This window comes from Podarcis erhardii (genome assembly GCF_964252035.2).
Source record: "Podarcis erhardii genome assembly, chromosome: 7".
Taxonomy (NCBI): domain Eukaryota; kingdom Metazoa; phylum Chordata; class Lepidosauria; order Squamata; family Lacertidae; genus Podarcis; species Podarcis erhardii.
Window position 1 is genome coordinate 21400213 of NC_138511.1, and position 19142 is coordinate 21419354.

Here is a 19142-nt window from a genome sequence, read left to right on the forward strand (position 1 = left end):
TGATGGGAGCCTAGCAACATCTGGAGGGCCGAAGGCTCGCCACCGTTTCATCACATGGTTTTTAAAGCTACAGTCTTCCCCGATGTGTACGGGAGGTAAAATTGCATGAGCAATGAATGTACTTAATCACAGGGGGATGCATGAGGGTCTGGAAGCAGGGGTCTCCCTGGCCTCACTTGTGCTCTCTGCCAATCAACCCTGGTTTTGTTTAATCAAGGTGTAACTGTATCCCCTCCACCCTTCAGATCGAATTAAGCTTTAAAGGGGAAAGGGGGACTTTTGCAGTGGACTGATGTATATACCTGTTTCAGTGACCATGTGACAAGGGGAAGACTTTAGGGGCAAGATTGCTCAGGGTTGCCATGATCCCTTCAGGATGCCTGGGGTTCTATTGAGCCCTCCCTTCCACACACAGATCCAGGTAATACACCCACAAACACGATGTGAGGGCATCACATGCAGATCCCTACTAGCCTGTGACTCCCTCTACCCAGACTCCTCCCACTCTTGAGCATTAACAGCCTGTGGGGTTTGGGATAGGGGCAATGGGTGCAAAAACAGGGTCCTTTCATCAGTCACCAGCCAGGCATGTTGCTGAGCATTTAGTATACCCAGCTGAGGGACAGCACTGTGGGGGTATGCAGGGACAAATAAGAATTCAAAGTGGGGAGGGAGCGGAATCTCCTTCCATACACACAGGGGAAGGCAAAGATATTGCACACTGCTACAATCCGGAAATCAACAATCTTTTGCATGCTGGAAGTGGGAACAATCTCCCTAGTAAGGGTGGGGGACCTCTGGACCCCCCCAAATGTCAGTGTCTTGTGCAAGCCACCTAGAAGTTTTGTTTTGTTTTGAGTGGTATATACACAACTTCTAAATAAGTGAATGAAACATATCTGGAGAACCACTGAATCCCCACCCCTGATGAAACCGAACTCCTGAACTATCTTCACACCTCTTCTTTCCCTGTCATTCTCTTTCACAACAAGACTGTTCACTTAGAAAAGCTTTTTGTTTTTTTTAAAGTCACTGTGAGTTTCGAACTTGCATAAGGCTGTTGACCACGCCTTTGGCTTGAAGACAATCATACCTGTGTTTTAAACGTGGCGTTATTATTTGGGGGCCGTGATACGCTGTTATGTTAAGATTCCTTTCGTGTTACAAATCAATCATACCTGTGTTTTTAAAGTGGTATTATTATTATTTCTGAATCACAATATGCTGTTATGTTAAGATTCCTTTCTGGATACAAATGAGTCATGTATCTATGGTGCTCTCATGTTTCCTGCCTCGTATGATTTCTAAACTATCAATGCCTTTGTGGTGGGGGGCAGATGTGGGGGCGCAATGAAAGTATTTGCACTTATGGCACTGTTTACTCCATGCATGCACTGTGATTTGTCGATATAGATATGTATTTACCTCTTATATTGCTTGGGTTGAAATAATCATCTGTCCTGTGTATACATGGTGGTGTCCTCAATTTCAGTCCTGATGGCCACATAGGAATTTTTCACGGTTCTGCCATGAACAAGGTGCTCGAATAATAATAATAATAATAATAATAATAATAATAATAATAATAATAATAATAATAATAATATAATAATAATAATAATAATAATAATAATAATAATAATAATAATTTATTTATACCTGCCCATCTGGCTGAATCTCCCCAGCCACTCTGGGTGGCTTCCAATCAAGTGTTAAAAATAATACAGCATCAAATATTAAAAACTTACCTAAACAGGGCTGCCTTCAGATGTCTTTTAAGGAGAAGACAGCTGCTTATTTCCTTCACATCTGAAGGAAGGGCGTTTCACAGGGCAGGCGCCACTACTGAGAAGGCCCCCTGTAACCTCACTTCTCACAATGAGGGAACCACCAGAAGGCCCTCGGCACTGGATCTCAGTGTCAGGGCTGAACAATGGAGATGGAGACACTTCTTCAGGTATACAGGACCGAGGCCGTTTAGGGCTTTAAAGGTCAGCACCAACACTTTGAATTGTGCTTGGAAACGTACTGGGAGCCAATGCAGATCTCTTATGCAGCAGAAGGCCCTTAATGAGACCCAAAAGCCTCTCCCTAAATCATAACCTCCCCACACCCCAGTAGCAAACAGTTGCTAATGGCAGCAGCACCATTAGGACCTTAATTCATGGCCCCACAGCCGGGGCAATAGCAGTGGGGGGACACAGACCACAAACAACCACCACAGACTTTCAGATGGTGGTGGAATGGCAGCGTGGCAGGAAACAAACACAGCGTTATCACCTGACACGGGTATATCAATGCTGATGCCTGTTGCCATGACATGAGAGGGGCCATAGGTCAGCGACAGAGCATCTGCCTTGCATGTGCAAAGTCCCAGTTCAATCCCTGGCATCTCCAGGTGGGGCTGGGAAGGACCCTCAGTCTGAAGCCCTGGAGAGCCACTGCTGGTCAGTGTAGACAATCCTGAACCAGGTGAACCTGGGGTCTGACTCTGTATAAAGGCAGTTTCCTAAAGTGGGAGTGAAGGAGCAGTAAACCTTGGCACAACACCTTGCTCCCTCCCAGGAAAGGGTTGGGGAACCTTTTGGATGCCAAGGGCCACATTTCCTTCTGAGCCAGGGGCAAAAGAATTAGGATAGTTTCTGCACGCACACCTATTATTATCCTCCGTCCAGGCACACTAGAGGCCAAGAATGCACTCCAGCCAGGCAAATACACTTGTGGAGGATGTGAAGCAGGGCCACTGAAGGATGTGGCCTTGGGAGAGATCCAAGGGCCAGGTAGAGAGGCCTGGAGGGCCGCATTCAGCCTCCAGGCTTGAGGTTCCCCACCCCGCCAGTGGTAAACCATAACTAATGGTTTGTTGCAAACACAGAGCTAGCTCCCTGCCAGCGAGCAAAAGCAACAAACCACAAGCCTTGGTTTAGTGTTGCCTCTGAACCAGGGACTGTGGTTTGTTTTACTCCCTTAGCCCTGTGGTGCAGCGCAGACCAGGCCCTGAGGCACAGGCAGAGGAAGGGTTGGCATGTCAACAGCTGGGGGAGAGAGAGAGAGACAGAGAGCGCATGGGGTTCTCTATGGGTGGCATCGAGGCCCACCCCCAAATCTGGGACCAGTACCCAACCTTTCCCCAACAGCGGTTCCGAAAGTTGTTTGATCCAATGTAGGAATGCAAATATCCAGAGTGTGGGGTCAGGTGGGATTCTATGAGGAATTATAAAATATGCATCAAGCCATTGTGTCCACTATGAATGCATTGGGTTTGATATATTGACAATAATTTCTGATCAAATCCCACAGCCCTCTGCATCTCTGGCCATTTCCTCTACTGTTCCATTTATCTTTCATGACCAGTCACATACACTGCCAGTTGCTTCACCAGGCAGGCATCCTGGGTCGTCAAAGACAGTGGGCAGTTTCTTTGATGTAGCTTTTCTGATATGTTAATCCCAGGATGTTAATCTGGTTTCACATGAAGGTGATAATGATCGCTGTCTTCCTGGCCATCATTCTTATATGTATATTGCTTGTTTATCACCTCCCAGGGTTGCCAGATGCACTCCTTTGTAGTTCTGTTTTATTTACCCCATGCTTAATTAGTTTTGGTAGTTTAACTTTGTCCCCATGTGGGGTTTGTTGAAATGCTCAGAAGAAATCTGATTGGTTCTTACGAACACTCTGTAAAAGTTATTTTGTGAATAAAACGACCTGGGCCGAGGGGTGGAGAGGGAGGCACAGATTATTATACGCACCTTTCCCAGAGTCTTGCTGGTTCAAGCCTCTGTGTGTATTATTAATCAGAGTTCAATCCTTCCTTTGCTTTGGGAACGCGTCAATCCAAAAGTGAGGAAAGCCCAGCACCTGCTTGCAAAAAATCAGGAACCTCTCAAGACCACCCTGTTTGAATAAATCCCTCGTGGCAGGGAGGGCCAGATTGCAGAGGGGCCCAACTCAACAGAATGCCGCAGAAGATTTGGTTAGCACGGGTGGCTAACTATGGCTTCTTCCACACCTACACTGCTCATGCAGTGTGTACTTTGCTAAACAAATTCTCTCAGGATGCTTCCCACCTGCTGTAAATTTTATTGAACAAAACGTTTGGCTTTCCAAGGGGCTCTCCTGCCTCGTTCAAAGTTAGGCTGTCCACACGCAGACCAGTCTCAGAAACAGCCGAGAGACATGTCTGTTTTCTTCCTGCTCAGCTTCGGTCTGGATTGGGCCTGGGCCCAGAGCTATCACTGCATGTCTTCCCAGTTTAGAAGACCCGGAGACTACATATTGGGCGGCTTGTTCCCTTTCACGGTGCTCACCTCCAACGTGACGGAACGGACCCTGCCTGACATTTACAACTGTGAGAGGTAAGGCAGCAAAAATGGAAAGGACATAGCGATGGTTGGGGAGGTGGCGATGCAGAAACCCCTGTCTTGTGTGTGGCTGGACTTAACTGAATGAAGAGTTACAGTATTTTTCGCTCTATAAGATGCACCAGACCACAAGATGCACCTAATTTTTGGAGGAGGAAAATAAGAAAAAAATATTCTGAGTCTCAGAAGCCAGAACAGCAAGGGGGATCGCTGCGCAGTGAAAGCAGCAATTCCTCTTGCTGTTCTGGCTTCTGTGATAGCTGCGCAGCTTGCTTTTGCTCCATAAGACGCACACACATTTCCCCTTACTTTTAGGAGGGAAAAAGTGAGTCTTATAGAGCAAAAAAACACGGTACTTCCATTGCTCCACTCCCTTTTGTCTCTGGCCACCCCCAGCCCGTGGCAAGTCACCCCTATGCACCCTCAGGGCTGAAAGAATGTCAGATTAATTGTCAACGGGAAACTATGGAGTAGATTTGAATGCTGTCCCCAATTAACTAGCCAGCTTTTTAAAGTAAAATTATTCAAAATGCAAGTGTCAACAAGACCTTCTTGAAGACTTTTCCTTTTTTTTCAATGAGCCTTTTAAGTTGATTTCTTTCCCTGTATCAGAATCATTTTTAACTTTGTTCTTCAATGTCATACTAAAAGCAAAGACTGGGAATGGGAGTCGCTTTCTTAAGCTGGGAATCCCCCCCCCCCCACGTTTATACATTTAGGTTTTTGCTGTTCTCTGAAACGTTATTTGCATGTGTTTTAAGGGTCTTGTAAGCTGCCTCGGGAGGGCAGGGTGCCCTGAAAGGTTAAAAAAAAACAAAACAAAAGTTGGCAAGGTCATTCGCATCATGGATTGTAATACAGCACAAATTTTACAGCAGCAACAGTTCAGTCGAGGAACCAACAGCGGAACAGATTCCTGCATTGCAAGAGCTTGGACTAAACAGGTCCCTGCCAACTCTACTGCTCTATGGTAATAATAATAATAATAATAATAATAATAATAATAATAATAATAATAATAATAATAATTTATTTATATCCCGCCCTTCCCAGCCGAAGCCGGGCTCAGAGCGGCTAACAACAATAAAAGTAACACAATTTACATAAAACCCCAATCAATTAAAATGCATTCTAAAATCAACTCATTCTAAATCAATTCAAAATCAAATTAATGGGCAACCATTGGGCTAGAGTTCTGTGAGGATTACCAAAGGGCTGTGCCTTGGCCAAAGGCCTGGTGGAACAGCTCTGTCTTGCAGGCCCTGCGGAAAGATGTCAAGTCCCTAGTCTCTTGTGACAGAGCGTTCCACCAGATCGGGGCCACGGCCAAAAAAGCCCTGGCTCTGGTTGAGGCCAGCTTAACCTCCCTGTGGCCCGGGATCTCCAATATGTTTTTGTTCGAAGACCGTAAGGTCCTCCGTGGGACATAACAGGAGAAGCGGTCCCGTAGGTACGAGGGTCCTACGTCGTATGGGGCTTTAAGGGTTAAAACCAGCACCTTGAACCTGATCCTGTACTCCACCGGGAGCCAGTGCAGATGGTATAGCACCGGGTGAATGTGATCCCACGGTGAGGACCCTGTAAGAAGTCTTGCCACGGCATTCTGCACCCGCTGGAGTTTTTGGGTCAGTCTCAAGGGCAGCCCCACGTAGAGTGAGTTACAATAATAAAGTCTGGAGGTGATCGTCGTATGGATCACAGTGGCTAGGTCAGGGCAAGAGAGGTAAGGAGCCAACTGCTTAGCTTGGCGGAGATGAAAAAATGCCACCTTTGTTATAGCTGCGATCTGCCCCTCCATGGAAAGGGAGGTGTCGAAGATTACACCCAAACTCTTAACGGACGGTGTTGGCACTAATTGCACCCCCTGCAAGAGATGGGAGTTGCCCCCCCAATCCCATATCATCCCGACCCAGCCAAAGGACCTCTGTCTTCGAAGGATTTAACTTCAACCAGCTCCCATGTAACCATCCAGCCTATGTAATACAGGACAGGAAGAAAAGGAGCAGCAATTCAGTTATGCTTAAGAGCTCTGACCAGCCTCAAATAGAATGATTAAAAGTGGATGTAAACCAAAAAGCCTTCAGAGACAGCCAGTGTGCTGTAGAGATTAAAGTGCTGGACTAGGACCTGGGAAACGAGAGTTCATGTCCCAGCTCAGGCATGAAACTCGCTGGGTGTGTCCCTGGGGCAGTTGCTGCCTCTTGGCCTGACCTACTTCCCTGGGTTGTTGTGAGGATTAATTGGGGAAGGGAGGGGTGAACCATGGACTCCACCTTGAGCTCTTTAGAAAGAAAGGCGAGGTATAAATTCAGTAAATAAATATACAGTGCCTATTTAAAAACAATCAACCCCTTCCGCCTACCCATATCTGTGTCCCCAACCCACATTGTTAAATAAATAAATAAATATTTTTTTAATTTATACCCCGCCCTTCCTGGTTCAGAAAACCGGGCTTAGGGCGGCTAACAACAAATTTAAAATACTTAATTGATGCAGCAAAAAAAAACCCAGCATAAAAATACAGTATAAAACGTGAATAATAATAAATTCAGAATTCAAAAATCAATTTAGGGGGGAAATCCACCCAATAAACATTAGGTGATCACCAGGGCTAGCTGGCTGAATTAGTCCTATTCCCCCCCCCCCAATAATTTTTATTAAGTTTCATATTACCAAATTAAACATATCAAACCAATTAGTCCAAATTGTAAGAATACATATATAATCCAATTATTTGCCAAATTATAAATTCTTTTTGTGGGGGGTACCCATGCTTCTCGATCGGCAGGAGTCCAATCCTCAACTGTTTTCTGCTGCCTTCATGTTAAGAATGATATTTTCAGTCTCCTCAATCCTTGTCGTTGCACATTTTCCTTTTCCTTCGCCTCCGAATTACTCCGCAAGTGGGTTGGGGGGGAAAACAGTCTTATTTGTATTTCTGTGTGGACTTTATAATGCTCTCTCGTAAATCCCAGTAATCCAGGCATTTCCGCTCGAGCAAGCAAGCGCCATCTTGTCATTCAGATGAAATACAGTCTAAAGCTCGCTCTTTAGCTTTCCCGACCTGTTGCATCGTAAATTAGCCTTTTTCCAGGAGGGCTGCCCCTTCCAGTTCACAATCTCATCGAAAGAAATAAATCTTCGGCTCGCCCTCCCCCAAGACCAAAACCTCCTGCAACACAGGTCTCGTATCCAGTCTCCATTTTAACTGCGTCACAGAGAGAGCCCTTCTTTCTAAATCCATTACAGGAAATTTATATCATTCCCACACAGTTCATATTCAGTACCATTTGCCAATTAGTTGCTGTGACAGATCCTCTCAGAGGGAGGGTTATTAGTAATCACATAGAGGGAAAAGAGATAAAAAGTCATCCCCCCCCCCTTTAAGTTCCGTTGCACTGCAATCCACATACCAGCTTGTCTGTAGTGCTTTGATTAATCTTCCGTCTCAGTCTTCTTCATTTCGGTGGTAAAGTTGTTAGCAGATAAAAACCTCCTGCCTCTCTTGAAGCATGTGAGTTATCTTTCACCAAATTTTTCCTTTTAAGTAACGCAACTCGTTTCGCTCCTGAAAGTAGCTTCAGAGGAGTTCCGAGATCTGCCAAGGGTTTACACCCAGTGCCTCACCCCCTCCTTCTTCTGAACTCGGGGGTGATTTACGGCAACTGCAGGTGATAACTGCATCTCTCCCCCCTGGAAAGATGTTAGGGAGACTGATTTACTCCCCATAATCAGCCTCGAATTACCTCGTGTGGGCTGGATAGATGTTAATATCCGCCATCTTTCAAGGCGCCCCTAGCGGCCCCCCCGAATTAGTCCTATTTGGGCCAGCGGGGAGACCAGGGGAGAATTAGCTGTGAGATCCCAGAGCGGGTAATCTTCATAAAAAGGGGAGGGGGAGGGAAGGAAGGGGAATAAAAGATCAGGCTAAGTTCAAATTGAAAGCCAGGCGGAATAGCTCTGTCTTACAGGCCCTGCGGAAGGAAGTTAAATCCTGCAGGGCCCTGGTCTCATGGGACAGAGAATTCTACCAGGTCAGAGCCATCACTGAGAAGGCCCTGGATGGGTCCCTAGTCACTCTGGAGAGAGGCACTTTAGGGGGTCACGGGTAGTGGCGGGAGGATAGAATCTTAGAGTTGGAAGGGAACCCAAGGCTCATCTAGTCCAACCCCCGGCACTGCAGGAATCTCAGCTAAAGCATCCATAGAAAGATGGCCACCCGTCCTCTGCTTGAAAACCTGCAAGGGGGGAGAGTCCTCAACCTCCTGAGAGAGACTCTTCCACTGCCGAATGGGGAAAAGAGGGGACCAGTAGCTTGCCATCCATCAGTTATCTCAAGCTAACATCCCTATTTGCCTCCTCGGCCAAAAGCAGAAGGGCATAAATTGTGCTGGGGCAGGGCCACCCCTGAAGCTCCCAGGCATGTTTTTGTGCACCTTCCTGCAATCAGGAGCCCACTCAGGGGAGCTTCTAAAGGCAAGCCAGTGTGCTCCTGATCAGGGTTCCAGCCAGCCACCTAGGCTGTCTTCCAGGACACTGTTTCACGCACTTCCCCCAGTTTTATTAAACCTCGGCAGGTTAACAGCGTTCCCTGCTCAATTGGTTGTTGCACATGTGTTGGGGGAGCGGGGATGTTGCCTCCTTCGGGGGTCTCTCCCCTCCTCCAATGAGCACTTCTGTACTTCTGCGCACTTTGGGGTTCCCCCCCAAGCCTCTGACACCTCTTTGCATGGGGGTGGTGCAGTTTGGGTTATGTGAGAGACTGGCACTCAACCCTGCATGTTGCCAATAGAGAGACCGCCATCTCCCCTGTTCTGTCCTCTGTCTCCCAGGCTTTATGCTGCCGGTCTGGTCTGGGCCCTTGGGATGAAGATTGCCATTGAGGAGATCAACAACTCCACCACGCTGCTGCCAGGGATCCGCCTTGGCTATGATATCTACGACACCTGCATGGAACCGGTGGTCACCCTCCAGCCCAGCCTGCTCTTCCTGTCCAGAGCAGGCACAAACAGCATCGGGATCCTTTGCAACTACACGGACTACAAGACCCGGGTGACGGCTGTCATCGGGCCTCACGACTCAATGCTCTCTTCGGTGACAGCCAAGCTGTTCGGCTTCTTCCTGATCCCACAGGTAGAATAACCGTAAGAGCAAATGACACCCTCGTGAGAATAATAATTATTATTATTTATTTATACCCCGCCCATCTGGCTGAGTTTCCCCAGCCACTCTGGGCAGCTTCCAATCAAGTGTTAAAAACAATACAGCATTAAATATTAAAAACTTCCCTAAACAGGGCTGCCTTCAGAGGTCTTTTAAAGAGAAGATAGCTGTTTATTTCCTTCACATCTGAAGGGAGGGCGTTCCACAGGGCAGGCGCCACTACCGAGAAGGCACCAGTGAAACGCACCTATTCCGTGTTTCAGGGTTGTCTCCAAATAAGGCCTACTCATTCATTCAATAGGTTTATTTGTTCTAGCCAAAGGACATGACGATTAGGTCAAAGCAGCATTTTTCAAACTCGGGTGCCCAGCTGTTGTTGGACTACAACTCCCATAATCCCTAGCTAGCAGGACCGTTGGTCAGGGGTGATGTGCATTATAGTCCAACCCAAATTTGAGAAACACTGCATTAAAGTTCACCCAGATACCAACATAGCAATAATATAGCGAACATCAGTAATAGAAAACAAGAAAAATCAGAAGTACCATCAGCTATCCCAACTTCAGATTAAACCTCAGAGTCCCCAGAATAATTTAAAGCAATGTTCTCTAGATCTCTCTGTCCAATCTTTCCTGCAGCCAGTGCAAAAAGAGCCACTTTATGTGTCACAAAGTTGTTAAGGTAAAGGGACCCCTGACCATTAGGTCCAGTCGTGACCAACTCTGGGATTGCGGCGCTCATCTCACTTTATTGGCCGAGGGAGCCGGCGTACAGCTTCCGGGTCATGTGGCCAGCATGACTAAGCCACTTCTGGCGAACCAGAGCAGCGCACGGACATGCTGTTTACCTTCCCGCCGGAGCGGTACCTATTTATCTACTTGCACTTTGACGTGCTTTCGAACTGCTAGGTTGGCAGGAGCAGGGACCAAGCAACGGGAGCTCACCCCGTCGTGGGGATTCGAACTGCCGACCTTCTGATCGGCAAGTCCTAGGCTCTGTAGTTTAACCCACAGCGCCACCCGCGTCCCTTACAAACTTAACTTAACAAAACGTAACTAAACAAAGTTAACTAAACTTAACAAAGTTGTTAGTGGCCTGCAAAACAAACTGCACTGTTTCATCCATGGTATTCCCACTTCCATACATCAACAAAGGTTTCAAAATCTTGGATCTGGGTAGACCCATTAGAATTAATGGAGCTAAGTTAACCATATGCATTAATTGCAGTGGGTCTAACTTTGCATAGGTCTGGCATCGGTGCAAACCCCCAGGCTGAACTTTCATACCCACTTATCTTGGAGTTGGGCTGGGAGGGAAATGTGATCCGACTGCTCAGACTGAAACACAGCCACCTATTGCAATACACACTTGGAACAAATGTTGCAATCGAGTTCTCCAGGTAAGCAGTAAGTGCAAAAGTGCATGTGCTAGGATCAAGTGTACATAAGAATGCATAAATTAGTGAAAATAGCATTCTATTAGGGGAACGGGCTTTGCAAAAATTTGTGTACGAGGCAAAACTGCATCCAAAGATAACCTTCGTTATGAAAAATGCAAACTAAAATGCTTATGAATTTTCATGAAGATTTTTTTAAAAAATTAAATGGATGTGGAAATGTGGAGAACTGAAATTAAGCTTGGGTGTGGGGAAGAGAAACAGAATGAAAGTGAAATTAACATGATTCACTTGTTCCTATCTTGGGGTGAGACATTATGAACTCCGTGAGTTCTTTTGGTAGTCAACTCAACTGTGCCTCCCCCTTCCTTCCTTCCTTCCTTCCTTCCTTCCTTCCTTCCTTCCTTCCTTTGGGAGTCCCACAACATTGGGAAGGAGGGGACAGGTTCCTCACCCTGGGCCCACACAAATCCAAACCTCCAAGAGTGCCAACGCCTTGTCAGGGGCCGTACTTATTCATACATCTGCTTAGTCCTCTCCTTCATGTGGTTTCAGCAGGCTGTAGAAGGCATAGGGGCCTTTATTTTTGTTGGAATGGCCAACTGGTGCAACTGAATTAAAACAGCCTTCCCCAGACAGGGACCCTCCAGACATTTTGGACTGCAACTCCCATGATGTAATGATTTCATTGATAAAAAGAGTAATAAGAAGCTTTGCCACTATTCTGTGTACAAAAGCACATGGTTTCAGTTATGCACTTTCTTAGACATGACTTAGACATGGACTTTGGTCCATGTAAACTCTACCCTTCTAAATATACCCAAGCTAAATCCTCCCTCGCCATTTATCCCTAAACAATAACAACACTGATCCTACTTTATCTCACTAACCCTGACACAAACCTTCCGAACACTCCCACCCCAACTGATGGGAATTGCGGCCCCAAATATATTGAGGGCACCAGCTTAGCTGGGTCCAGATTACATGACGGGAAATGCACTAATGTGTTATACCCAACCAACTTCTGCTTTAGAGCAGACCCATTGGAATGAATTAATGGATCTCAGTTTGTCATGTCCATTAACTTCAATGGGTCTCCTCCATGTAGTATGATTGGACACAGCTCATTAATAGGGTATTGCTTGACATTCAATGTGGTTTTTAATTGCTGTAAGCCAGTGATGGCCAAACTTGGCACTCCAGCTGTTTTGGGACTACAACTCCCATCATCCCTATCTAACAGGACCAGTGGTCAGGGATGATGGGAACTGTAGTCCCAAAACAGCTGGAGGGCCAAGTTTGGCCACCACTGCTGTAAGCAGCCATGGGGAGTTGGTCTCTTTGGAATGGCGGCCTGCAAAGTCACTACATAAATTAAACATTGGTACGATTGTGGCCTTCAGATCAGCTATGGAGCCACCATGGAGGCCCTGAACAACGAGGAGCTGTATCCCTCTTTCTTGCGGACTGTGCCCAGCGACAAGAGACAGCTGGAAGCCATGGTCCAGCTCCTGCAGGCTTTCAAGTGGAATTGGATCACGGTCATTGGCAGCAATGATGAATATGGCCGTGGAGGCCTCAGCCTCTTGTCATCCATGGTGGCCAGCAAAGAGATCTGCATCGCCTTCGAGGGGCTGATCCCAGCCGACGTGTCCAACCCGAGCCTCCAAGTGAAGATGAGGCAGACAATCCAGTCGATCAACGAGTCCAAAGTCAACGTCATCGTCCTCTTCGCCAGCGACCGGCCTGTCCGGGCTTTCTTCAAGCTGTGCTTGGAGCTGGGGCTGAGCCAGAAGGTGTGGTTGGCCACCGAAGCCTGGGTGATGTCCGACGTGGTCACCTCTGTGGACAAGATCCAAGCCATTGGGACTGTCATCGGCTTCGTCATAAAGGGGGGGACAGTCCCTGGCTTCGAGGAGTACGTCTACAGACTTTTAGAGCTGACCCAAGAGGACGGCTTCTGCAACACATCCCAGGAGGAAGTGGACAAGATGGACTCCGATGTCCTGGGACCGCAATGCTGGCAATGCAACTACATCTCTCGCCGAAACATCACCGCGGTGCTCAAGCACCGGCAGACGTACGCTGTCTACACCGCAGTGTACAGTGTAGCTCACGCACTCCACAACTTGCTGTGCTCCCAGAGAGGGACGTGTCATAAGGGTAACATCAAATCTTGGAAGGTAGGCGAGATGCAGTCAGCTGCCCATCGACTGATAATACTGGCCTGGTGACCTGTTTTCGCTCGCGTGGTTTGAAATTCTTATTATTTATTATACTTTTTAGTAACACAAAACAACTTAACAACAATAACTAGCACATGCATTAACACCAGCTTATAACCAAACAATCTCAAACACATTCATATTTTCAAAAGCCAGTATTAAAACATCCCACCCTCTGAAATAGGCCGCAGATCGTTAAAAGTCAAAAGCCTGGAAGAAAACAAATGTTTTTGCCTGGTGCCTAAAGACAGGAGATGATGGTGCCAGGCAAGCCTCCCTGGGGGGAGCATTCCACAAGCAGGGAGCCACCACTGAAAAGGCCCATTCTCATGCTGCCACCCTCCAGACCTCCTGTGCACAAGGGGACAGATGGAGAAGGGCGTCATACTGTGATCACAGAATCAGATTGGTTCATATGGGGAGATGCGGTCCTTGAGGTATTGAGGTCCTGAGCCTTTCAAGACTTTATAGGTCAAAACCAGCACCTTGAATTGGCATCCAGAAACTGACTGGCAGCTGGTGCAGTTGGGCCTCGATTGGCATCATATGCTCAAACTGTCTTGCTCTGGTGAGCAACCTGGCTGCCAAATTCTGCACCGGCTGCTGTCCATTACATGACTTGGCCAAAACAACCTTTGGATCAAACAGGGAACGGGTTTGCTTAATTAGGCCCAAGGGCCAGAGGTCCCCCAACCTGCCCTAAAATCTTCCTGGCAATGGGTTAATGCCCTCAAGCACACCCGACAACAGCAAGGCAGTTTAAGAGCCACAAGGCAGGCTGAGTGGCACATACAGCTTTGTCCTGCCACGCTTTGCCACCTGATATGGCTGCCTTGCTTTGGCTAACAGTAGGGCCAGCCTTGCAGAGAAGTGGTTAGTCCAGGCAAGGGGACATGGGATTAGGGGTCCAAGGGTGGGGGGACACGGGAGTTAGCACAGGACCCACCCACAGCCACCTTTTCCTTCCATCCAGCTGCTGGACAAACTGAAAGACGTCCATTTCAACATCTCCAACCAGCTGCACCATTTCGAAGACTACGGCAGCATCAACCTCGGCTATGAGGTCATTGGCTGGAGGTGGCAGGACAGTGGGATTGAGCACATCACCCTCGGGAACTTCAACACAAAACTGAACATCAATACATCCTTGGTCCAGTTTCACACAGAGGATGGAAAGGTAAAGAGAGAGGGGGAGGAATGCAACAAAGGAGTACAGTAAAGTGAGTGATCTCTTTGCTTGCTTCCCACCCACAAATGTCCCCACACTAATTATCTGTCTGATCTATTTGTTTCTCAAAGTTGTATCCTGCCATTCCTCCAAGGCAACAAGCTAGATATGCTAAGGCAGTGCGCCCAACATGTATTTAAAACACGATCCCCACTCCCCCAATAATTCTGGAAATGGTAGCTTACCCCTCAGCACCCATAAGAAACTCAGCTACAATTCCCAGCACTCATAACTAATGACAGTTCCCAGGATTCTTATTTGGGGTGTGTGTGTGATTTAAATTTGTGGTGTGCATGCAGGCCAGATACAATTAATTTGTCCAGACAAAGGAACACAGGAAGCTGTCCTATACTGAGCCAGAAACGTTCAGTATTTGTCTGCACTGACTGGCAGTGACAGACCTTAAGGTCTTAAGGTTGTGGGTTCGAACCCCACATTGGATGAAAGATTCACGTGTTGTGGATAGTTGGACCAGATGATTCTTGGGATCCCATCCAACTCTGTGATTCTTTGATCCAGGATTTCAGACCCGAGTTGTTCTGAGTCCTCCCTGGGGGTTGAAGCTGGGGCCTTTTTGTATGCAAAGCAGATGCTCTACTACTGAGCTATGGCCTTTCCCCCAAGTAGGGGGAGCAGGAAGATGGAGGGGAGAAGGAATGGTATAAGGAGCTAGCAGAGAACAAGGGTGAAAGATGAGCAAAAGGAACAGCAAGAGAGAAGGAAAAGAAGATAGCTTTGCAGGAGGTAGACATTTAATGCTAACATTGGTTGCTCTCCCTTTTGCTTAGGCTCCCATCTCTGAGTGCCTTACAACATGTCAGGCTGGGCAGATCCGTCGGATGAAGGGCTTCCACCTCTGCTGCTACGACTGCATTGACTGCGAGAGCGGCACTTATTGCAGTTCTCCAGGTGAGAAGGATTGGGGCCTTGGGGTGACTTCCCTGCGTCACACTCAGAGATCGCAGAGAATTCTGACAGATATATGAGCAGCAATTGCTGGTGTTCATTTATCCACCCCGTATCCAGAACGGAAATCAATCCAGCAGATTCTATTGGTATTTGCTTGTTGTTTTTGGTCTGCAAACGGTACGTAATTGGCAATGCCCCCTTTGCATTGAAATGAATGATGTGGAACAACATAATTCATTATGTAATCAATCATGACATCCATTGGTTAAGTAAAATTCTGCCACAGCAGACAGGGATATGAGACACAATCATTTGTGTTGCAAGCAGAACTGCAGCAGAACAGAAACAGCCTTGCATCTGATGTAAATGGGTTGGAAGAGAAATTTATTCCTTCTTTACATTCCTAGCTACAGTCACTGTATACAGGGACAGCAGCTCTTGGTGAGAGGAGATGAGGGTGGACAGCTCAGTTTATTCCTGATCTGTGTCAGTTCCATGTTTGTTCATTCCTGAGTCGGCTCCACCCCACTTCTGCATTAATCTGCTCAAGTTTTCGGTAAAAAAATAAGGTTGTATTAAATACGTATCTTTCTCACCAAAACCACTGCTACTAGTCAAAATAGATGCTTTCCATGAAACCAAAAACTTGACTCCAGTTAAAATTTCACTCCCCACCTGGATAAAATGGTTTCACCACCATAGGAAGCTGCATGTACAGAGCCAGACCATTGGCTCCATCTGATTCTGTACTATCTACACCGACTGGCAGCAGCTGCCCAGGATTTTAGACAAGGGACCTTTCCCAGGGCTATGTGGCGATGCCAAGGCTTGAACCTGGGACCTTCTGCATGCAAAGCCAGTTCTCTACCACTGAGTTACAACCCTCCTCTTAAAATATTGGTACAGAGAAAGCTGTATTATATAGAGTCAGACCATTGGCTCTTTTAGCTTAGTCTACCCTGACTGGAGTGGGACGTGGGTGGCCCTGTGGATTAAACCACAGAGCCTAGGGCTTGCTGATCAGAAGGTCGGTGGTTTGAATCCCTGCGACGGGGTGAGCTCCCGTTGCTTGGTCCCTGCTCCTGCCAACCCAGCAGTTCGAAAGCACATCAAAGTGCAAGTAGATAACTAGGTACCAATCCAGCGGGAAGGTAAATGGTGTTTCGGTGCACTGCTCTGGTTCGCCAGAAGCAGCTTAGTCATGCTGGCCACATGACCCGGAGCTGTACACCGGCTCCCTCGGCCAATAAAGCGAGATAAGCGCCACAACTTCAGAGCTGGCCACGACTGGACCTAATGGTCAGGGGTCCCTTTACTTTTACCCTGACTGGATCAGCACTCCGGGGTTTCAAGCAGGAGTCTCACCCGACTCTACCTAGAGAGGATGCAAATGCAATCTGGGAGCTGTTGCATGAAAGCCAGGCACTCTGGCCCTTCCCCAGGAGGACACCCCCTCGCTTGCAAAATGCACAGCTGCCTCCCTGCTCTTTTACAGAGGACACAACCTGCACTGCCTGCCCCACAGAACAGTGGTCCCCTGCACGCAGCACACGGTGTTACGACCGCAGCGAAAAGTATCTGTTCTGGTCCGAGCCTCTGGCCATCATCTTGGTAGCCTTGCTGATATTCGCGGGGACTCTCACCTGCTTCTCGGGGTCCCTGTTTCTGAGGAACCTCCACACCCCTGTGGTGCAGGCCGCCGGGGGAGCCATGTGCCTCGTGGGCCTCCTCTGCTTGGCCCTGATGTGCCTCAGCTGTGGCCTCTACATCGGCAAGCCCAGCCCGACCGTCTGCCTGATGCAGCAACCCTCCTTCGCCTTGTGCCTCAACCCTTGCTTCTCCACCATCACGGCCAAGGCCCTCCAGATCATGCTGGTGAACGACTTTGCAAGCAGCCGCCGCGGTTTCCTGCACAACCTGATCCAGAGGCGGCCGTGGGCCATCGTGGCCTTGTGCTTTCTGGGTGAAAGCACCCTCTGCCTTGGGTACGTCTATGTCAACCCGTCCACTCCGGGCAAGAACTACAAGCTCTTGCCCACCCAAGTCCTCATCCAGTGCAGGATAAAGTCCTGGGCTGCCTTCGCCATCATGCATGGGAACAACAGCCTCCTGGCCTTCACTTCGTTCCTCTGCACCTTCATGGTGCAGACGTCTCCCAAGAAGTACAACATCGCCCGCAGCATCACCTTCGCCATGCTCGCTTACTTCATCGCCTTGATCTTCTTCGTCCCCACCTACGCCACCGTGGGGCTAGAGTACCAGCCCGCCGTGCAGGTGAGTGCCATGCTCCTGTGTGCTACAGGGCTGCTCGCGGCTTATTACCTCCCCAAGTGCTACATCCTGCGTTTCAAGCCGGACTGGAACACAGTGGACTATTTCCAAGATTACGCCAAAGAGGCGCCACAGGAAAACGACCCCAAAAAGTAGGTGTCGAAGCCGATGCTAGTCCTACCCACACAGGAAACCTGCTGTAGTTAAGGGCATGGCTAACTTAGGCCTGGTCGTTTCAATGGGTCTACTTTGAGGAGGACTTGGTCGGAGACAACCCAAGCAGAAGTCTCTGAAGCAGGAAGGGAAGTCTCTACTTTGATGGGGTTAACAGTGCGACTTGTATCGCTGCCCTAGTATAGAAGCTTTTATTGGTGTGTGTTTTTATTTTGTTGGGTTGGACGTAGATACAGATTCGTCTTGATGGGATAGACTCATTAGAGAGGCCTTGCATTCTAGTCCTCCTGCTCAGGGTTGGCAAGCCAGAGTTAGAGATGGGAAAGCATCCACAAACAACAAAACTGCCTCCTCTCCCTTTCTTAGCCCCAGGGGATCATTGCAGAACACTCATGCAATGTGGGACTGGAACCTATATACGTCTCACAGAGGTGGCTTACTCACAGTTGTCTCCAACCCTGTCCTATTCTGCTCCGCGAATGGGAAACAGCCTTAGCATCTATGCGTGGCATTTCGTTAGATTTGAAACAGATTGCTTCAAACCCAACGAAAACGATGTTTAAGGTATACCTTTAACCTAGTGCCTTTACATAAAGGAGTTGCCTGCTTCAGATAGATGCTGGCAATGAAATCTTCTTTTGAAGCATATAATTTGGGCCTTGCTTAGTGGTGTCTTCTGTCTAGTTAGAAGTTATTGTCCATGTTGCAGGAAAAAGCCTCTTGAATTATATCCCTGTAACGTGGAGACTAATGGATTGACAATGGAGGTGGAGACCTTATGGTGGCCAACAGATTAAGGGTTGTTTCCAACACTGGACTTACTCAGAGGGGACCCACTGAAATCAATGGGCACGGCAAACCTAGGTGCATTAATTTCAATGGGTCTACTCTGAGTAAGACATCATTGGAGGTTGGTTTTTTTTTAAGATTGCAAGGACAAACATTCCTGCATCCACTGCTCCGTGCTGAGGTCTCCCTACATGCAGCTTACATTCGTCAAATCTAGTTTAAGATGTTTATTTGGACATATGGACTGTCTTATTGATTTATACATTTAAACTGGGATTGGTGGGATAGTCTTACTGTTAATGTCTGCTGGCAGTGTTTTTTTACCTCTTTCTGTTACATTTGCAAATAAAAAACATATTTTAAAAAGAAGTTGTCTTTATACCTAATCAGGACTGTGTCAAGTAGCTACACACCCCATCACTGCTCATACATCACACAAGGCTACTAATGGGCGAGACTAGTCAACAGGTGTGACATTGGAGGTGTGGCCATTATGCATTGGGACACACGCATGGGAACTTCTGCATAGGGGTGCAGAAGAGTTAAAATTCCCATTCATCAGTGTCAGGGGCTGGACTAAGGAGGAATGGTGGGGACTGCCCCACCTTCTCCTGGCCCATCCT

General features: G+C 47.7%; 2 protein-coding genes across 3 annotated transcripts in view; one reads left to right on the forward strand and one right to left on the reverse strand.

Moving 5' to 3' along the window:
* Positions 1-5: 5 nt before the first annotated feature.
* DVL1 (dishevelled segment polarity protein 1) overlaps positions 6-19142 on the reverse strand; it is a 135659-nt gene continuing 116522 nt past the window's right edge. The window contains exons 16-17 of one of the 2 annotated variants that reach the window (XR_014158745.1): positions 2281-2509; positions 6-1524 (exon numbers count right to left, since the gene is read on the reverse strand). The gene's annotated coding sequence lies outside the window, so the exon portion shown is untranslated. Of the gene's footprint in view, positions 2510-19142 lie in introns of both variants that reach the window. The other variant, XR_014158746.1, reaches the window with a different exon arrangement.
* TAS1R3 (taste 1 receptor member 3) lies at positions 2508-18888 on the forward strand. Its single transcript, XM_081870913.1, has 6 exons — positions 2508-4358; positions 9197-9497; positions 12327-13106; positions 14122-14325; positions 15165-15285; positions 16781-18888. Exons 1-6 carry the CDS (start codon positions 4180-4182, stop codon positions 17710-17712), a joined length of 2517 nt encoding a protein of 838 aa, XP_081727039.1. The 5' UTR covers positions 2508-4179; the 3' UTR covers positions 17713-18888.

Coding starts and splice junctions, on each gene's coding strand:
- TAS1R3 (XM_081870913.1), top strand. CDS start 4,180: ATGTCTGTTTTCTTCCTGCTCAGCTTCGGTCTGGATTGGGCCTGGGCC. Junction 9,498..12,326: donor GCTTCTTCCTGATCCCACAG/GTAGAATAACCG, acceptor TGTGGCCTTCAG/ATCAGCTATGGAGCCACCAT. Junction 13,107..14,121: donor GTAACATCAAATCTTGGAAG/GTAGGCGAGATG, acceptor CCTTCCATCCAG/CTGCTGGACAAACTGAAAGA.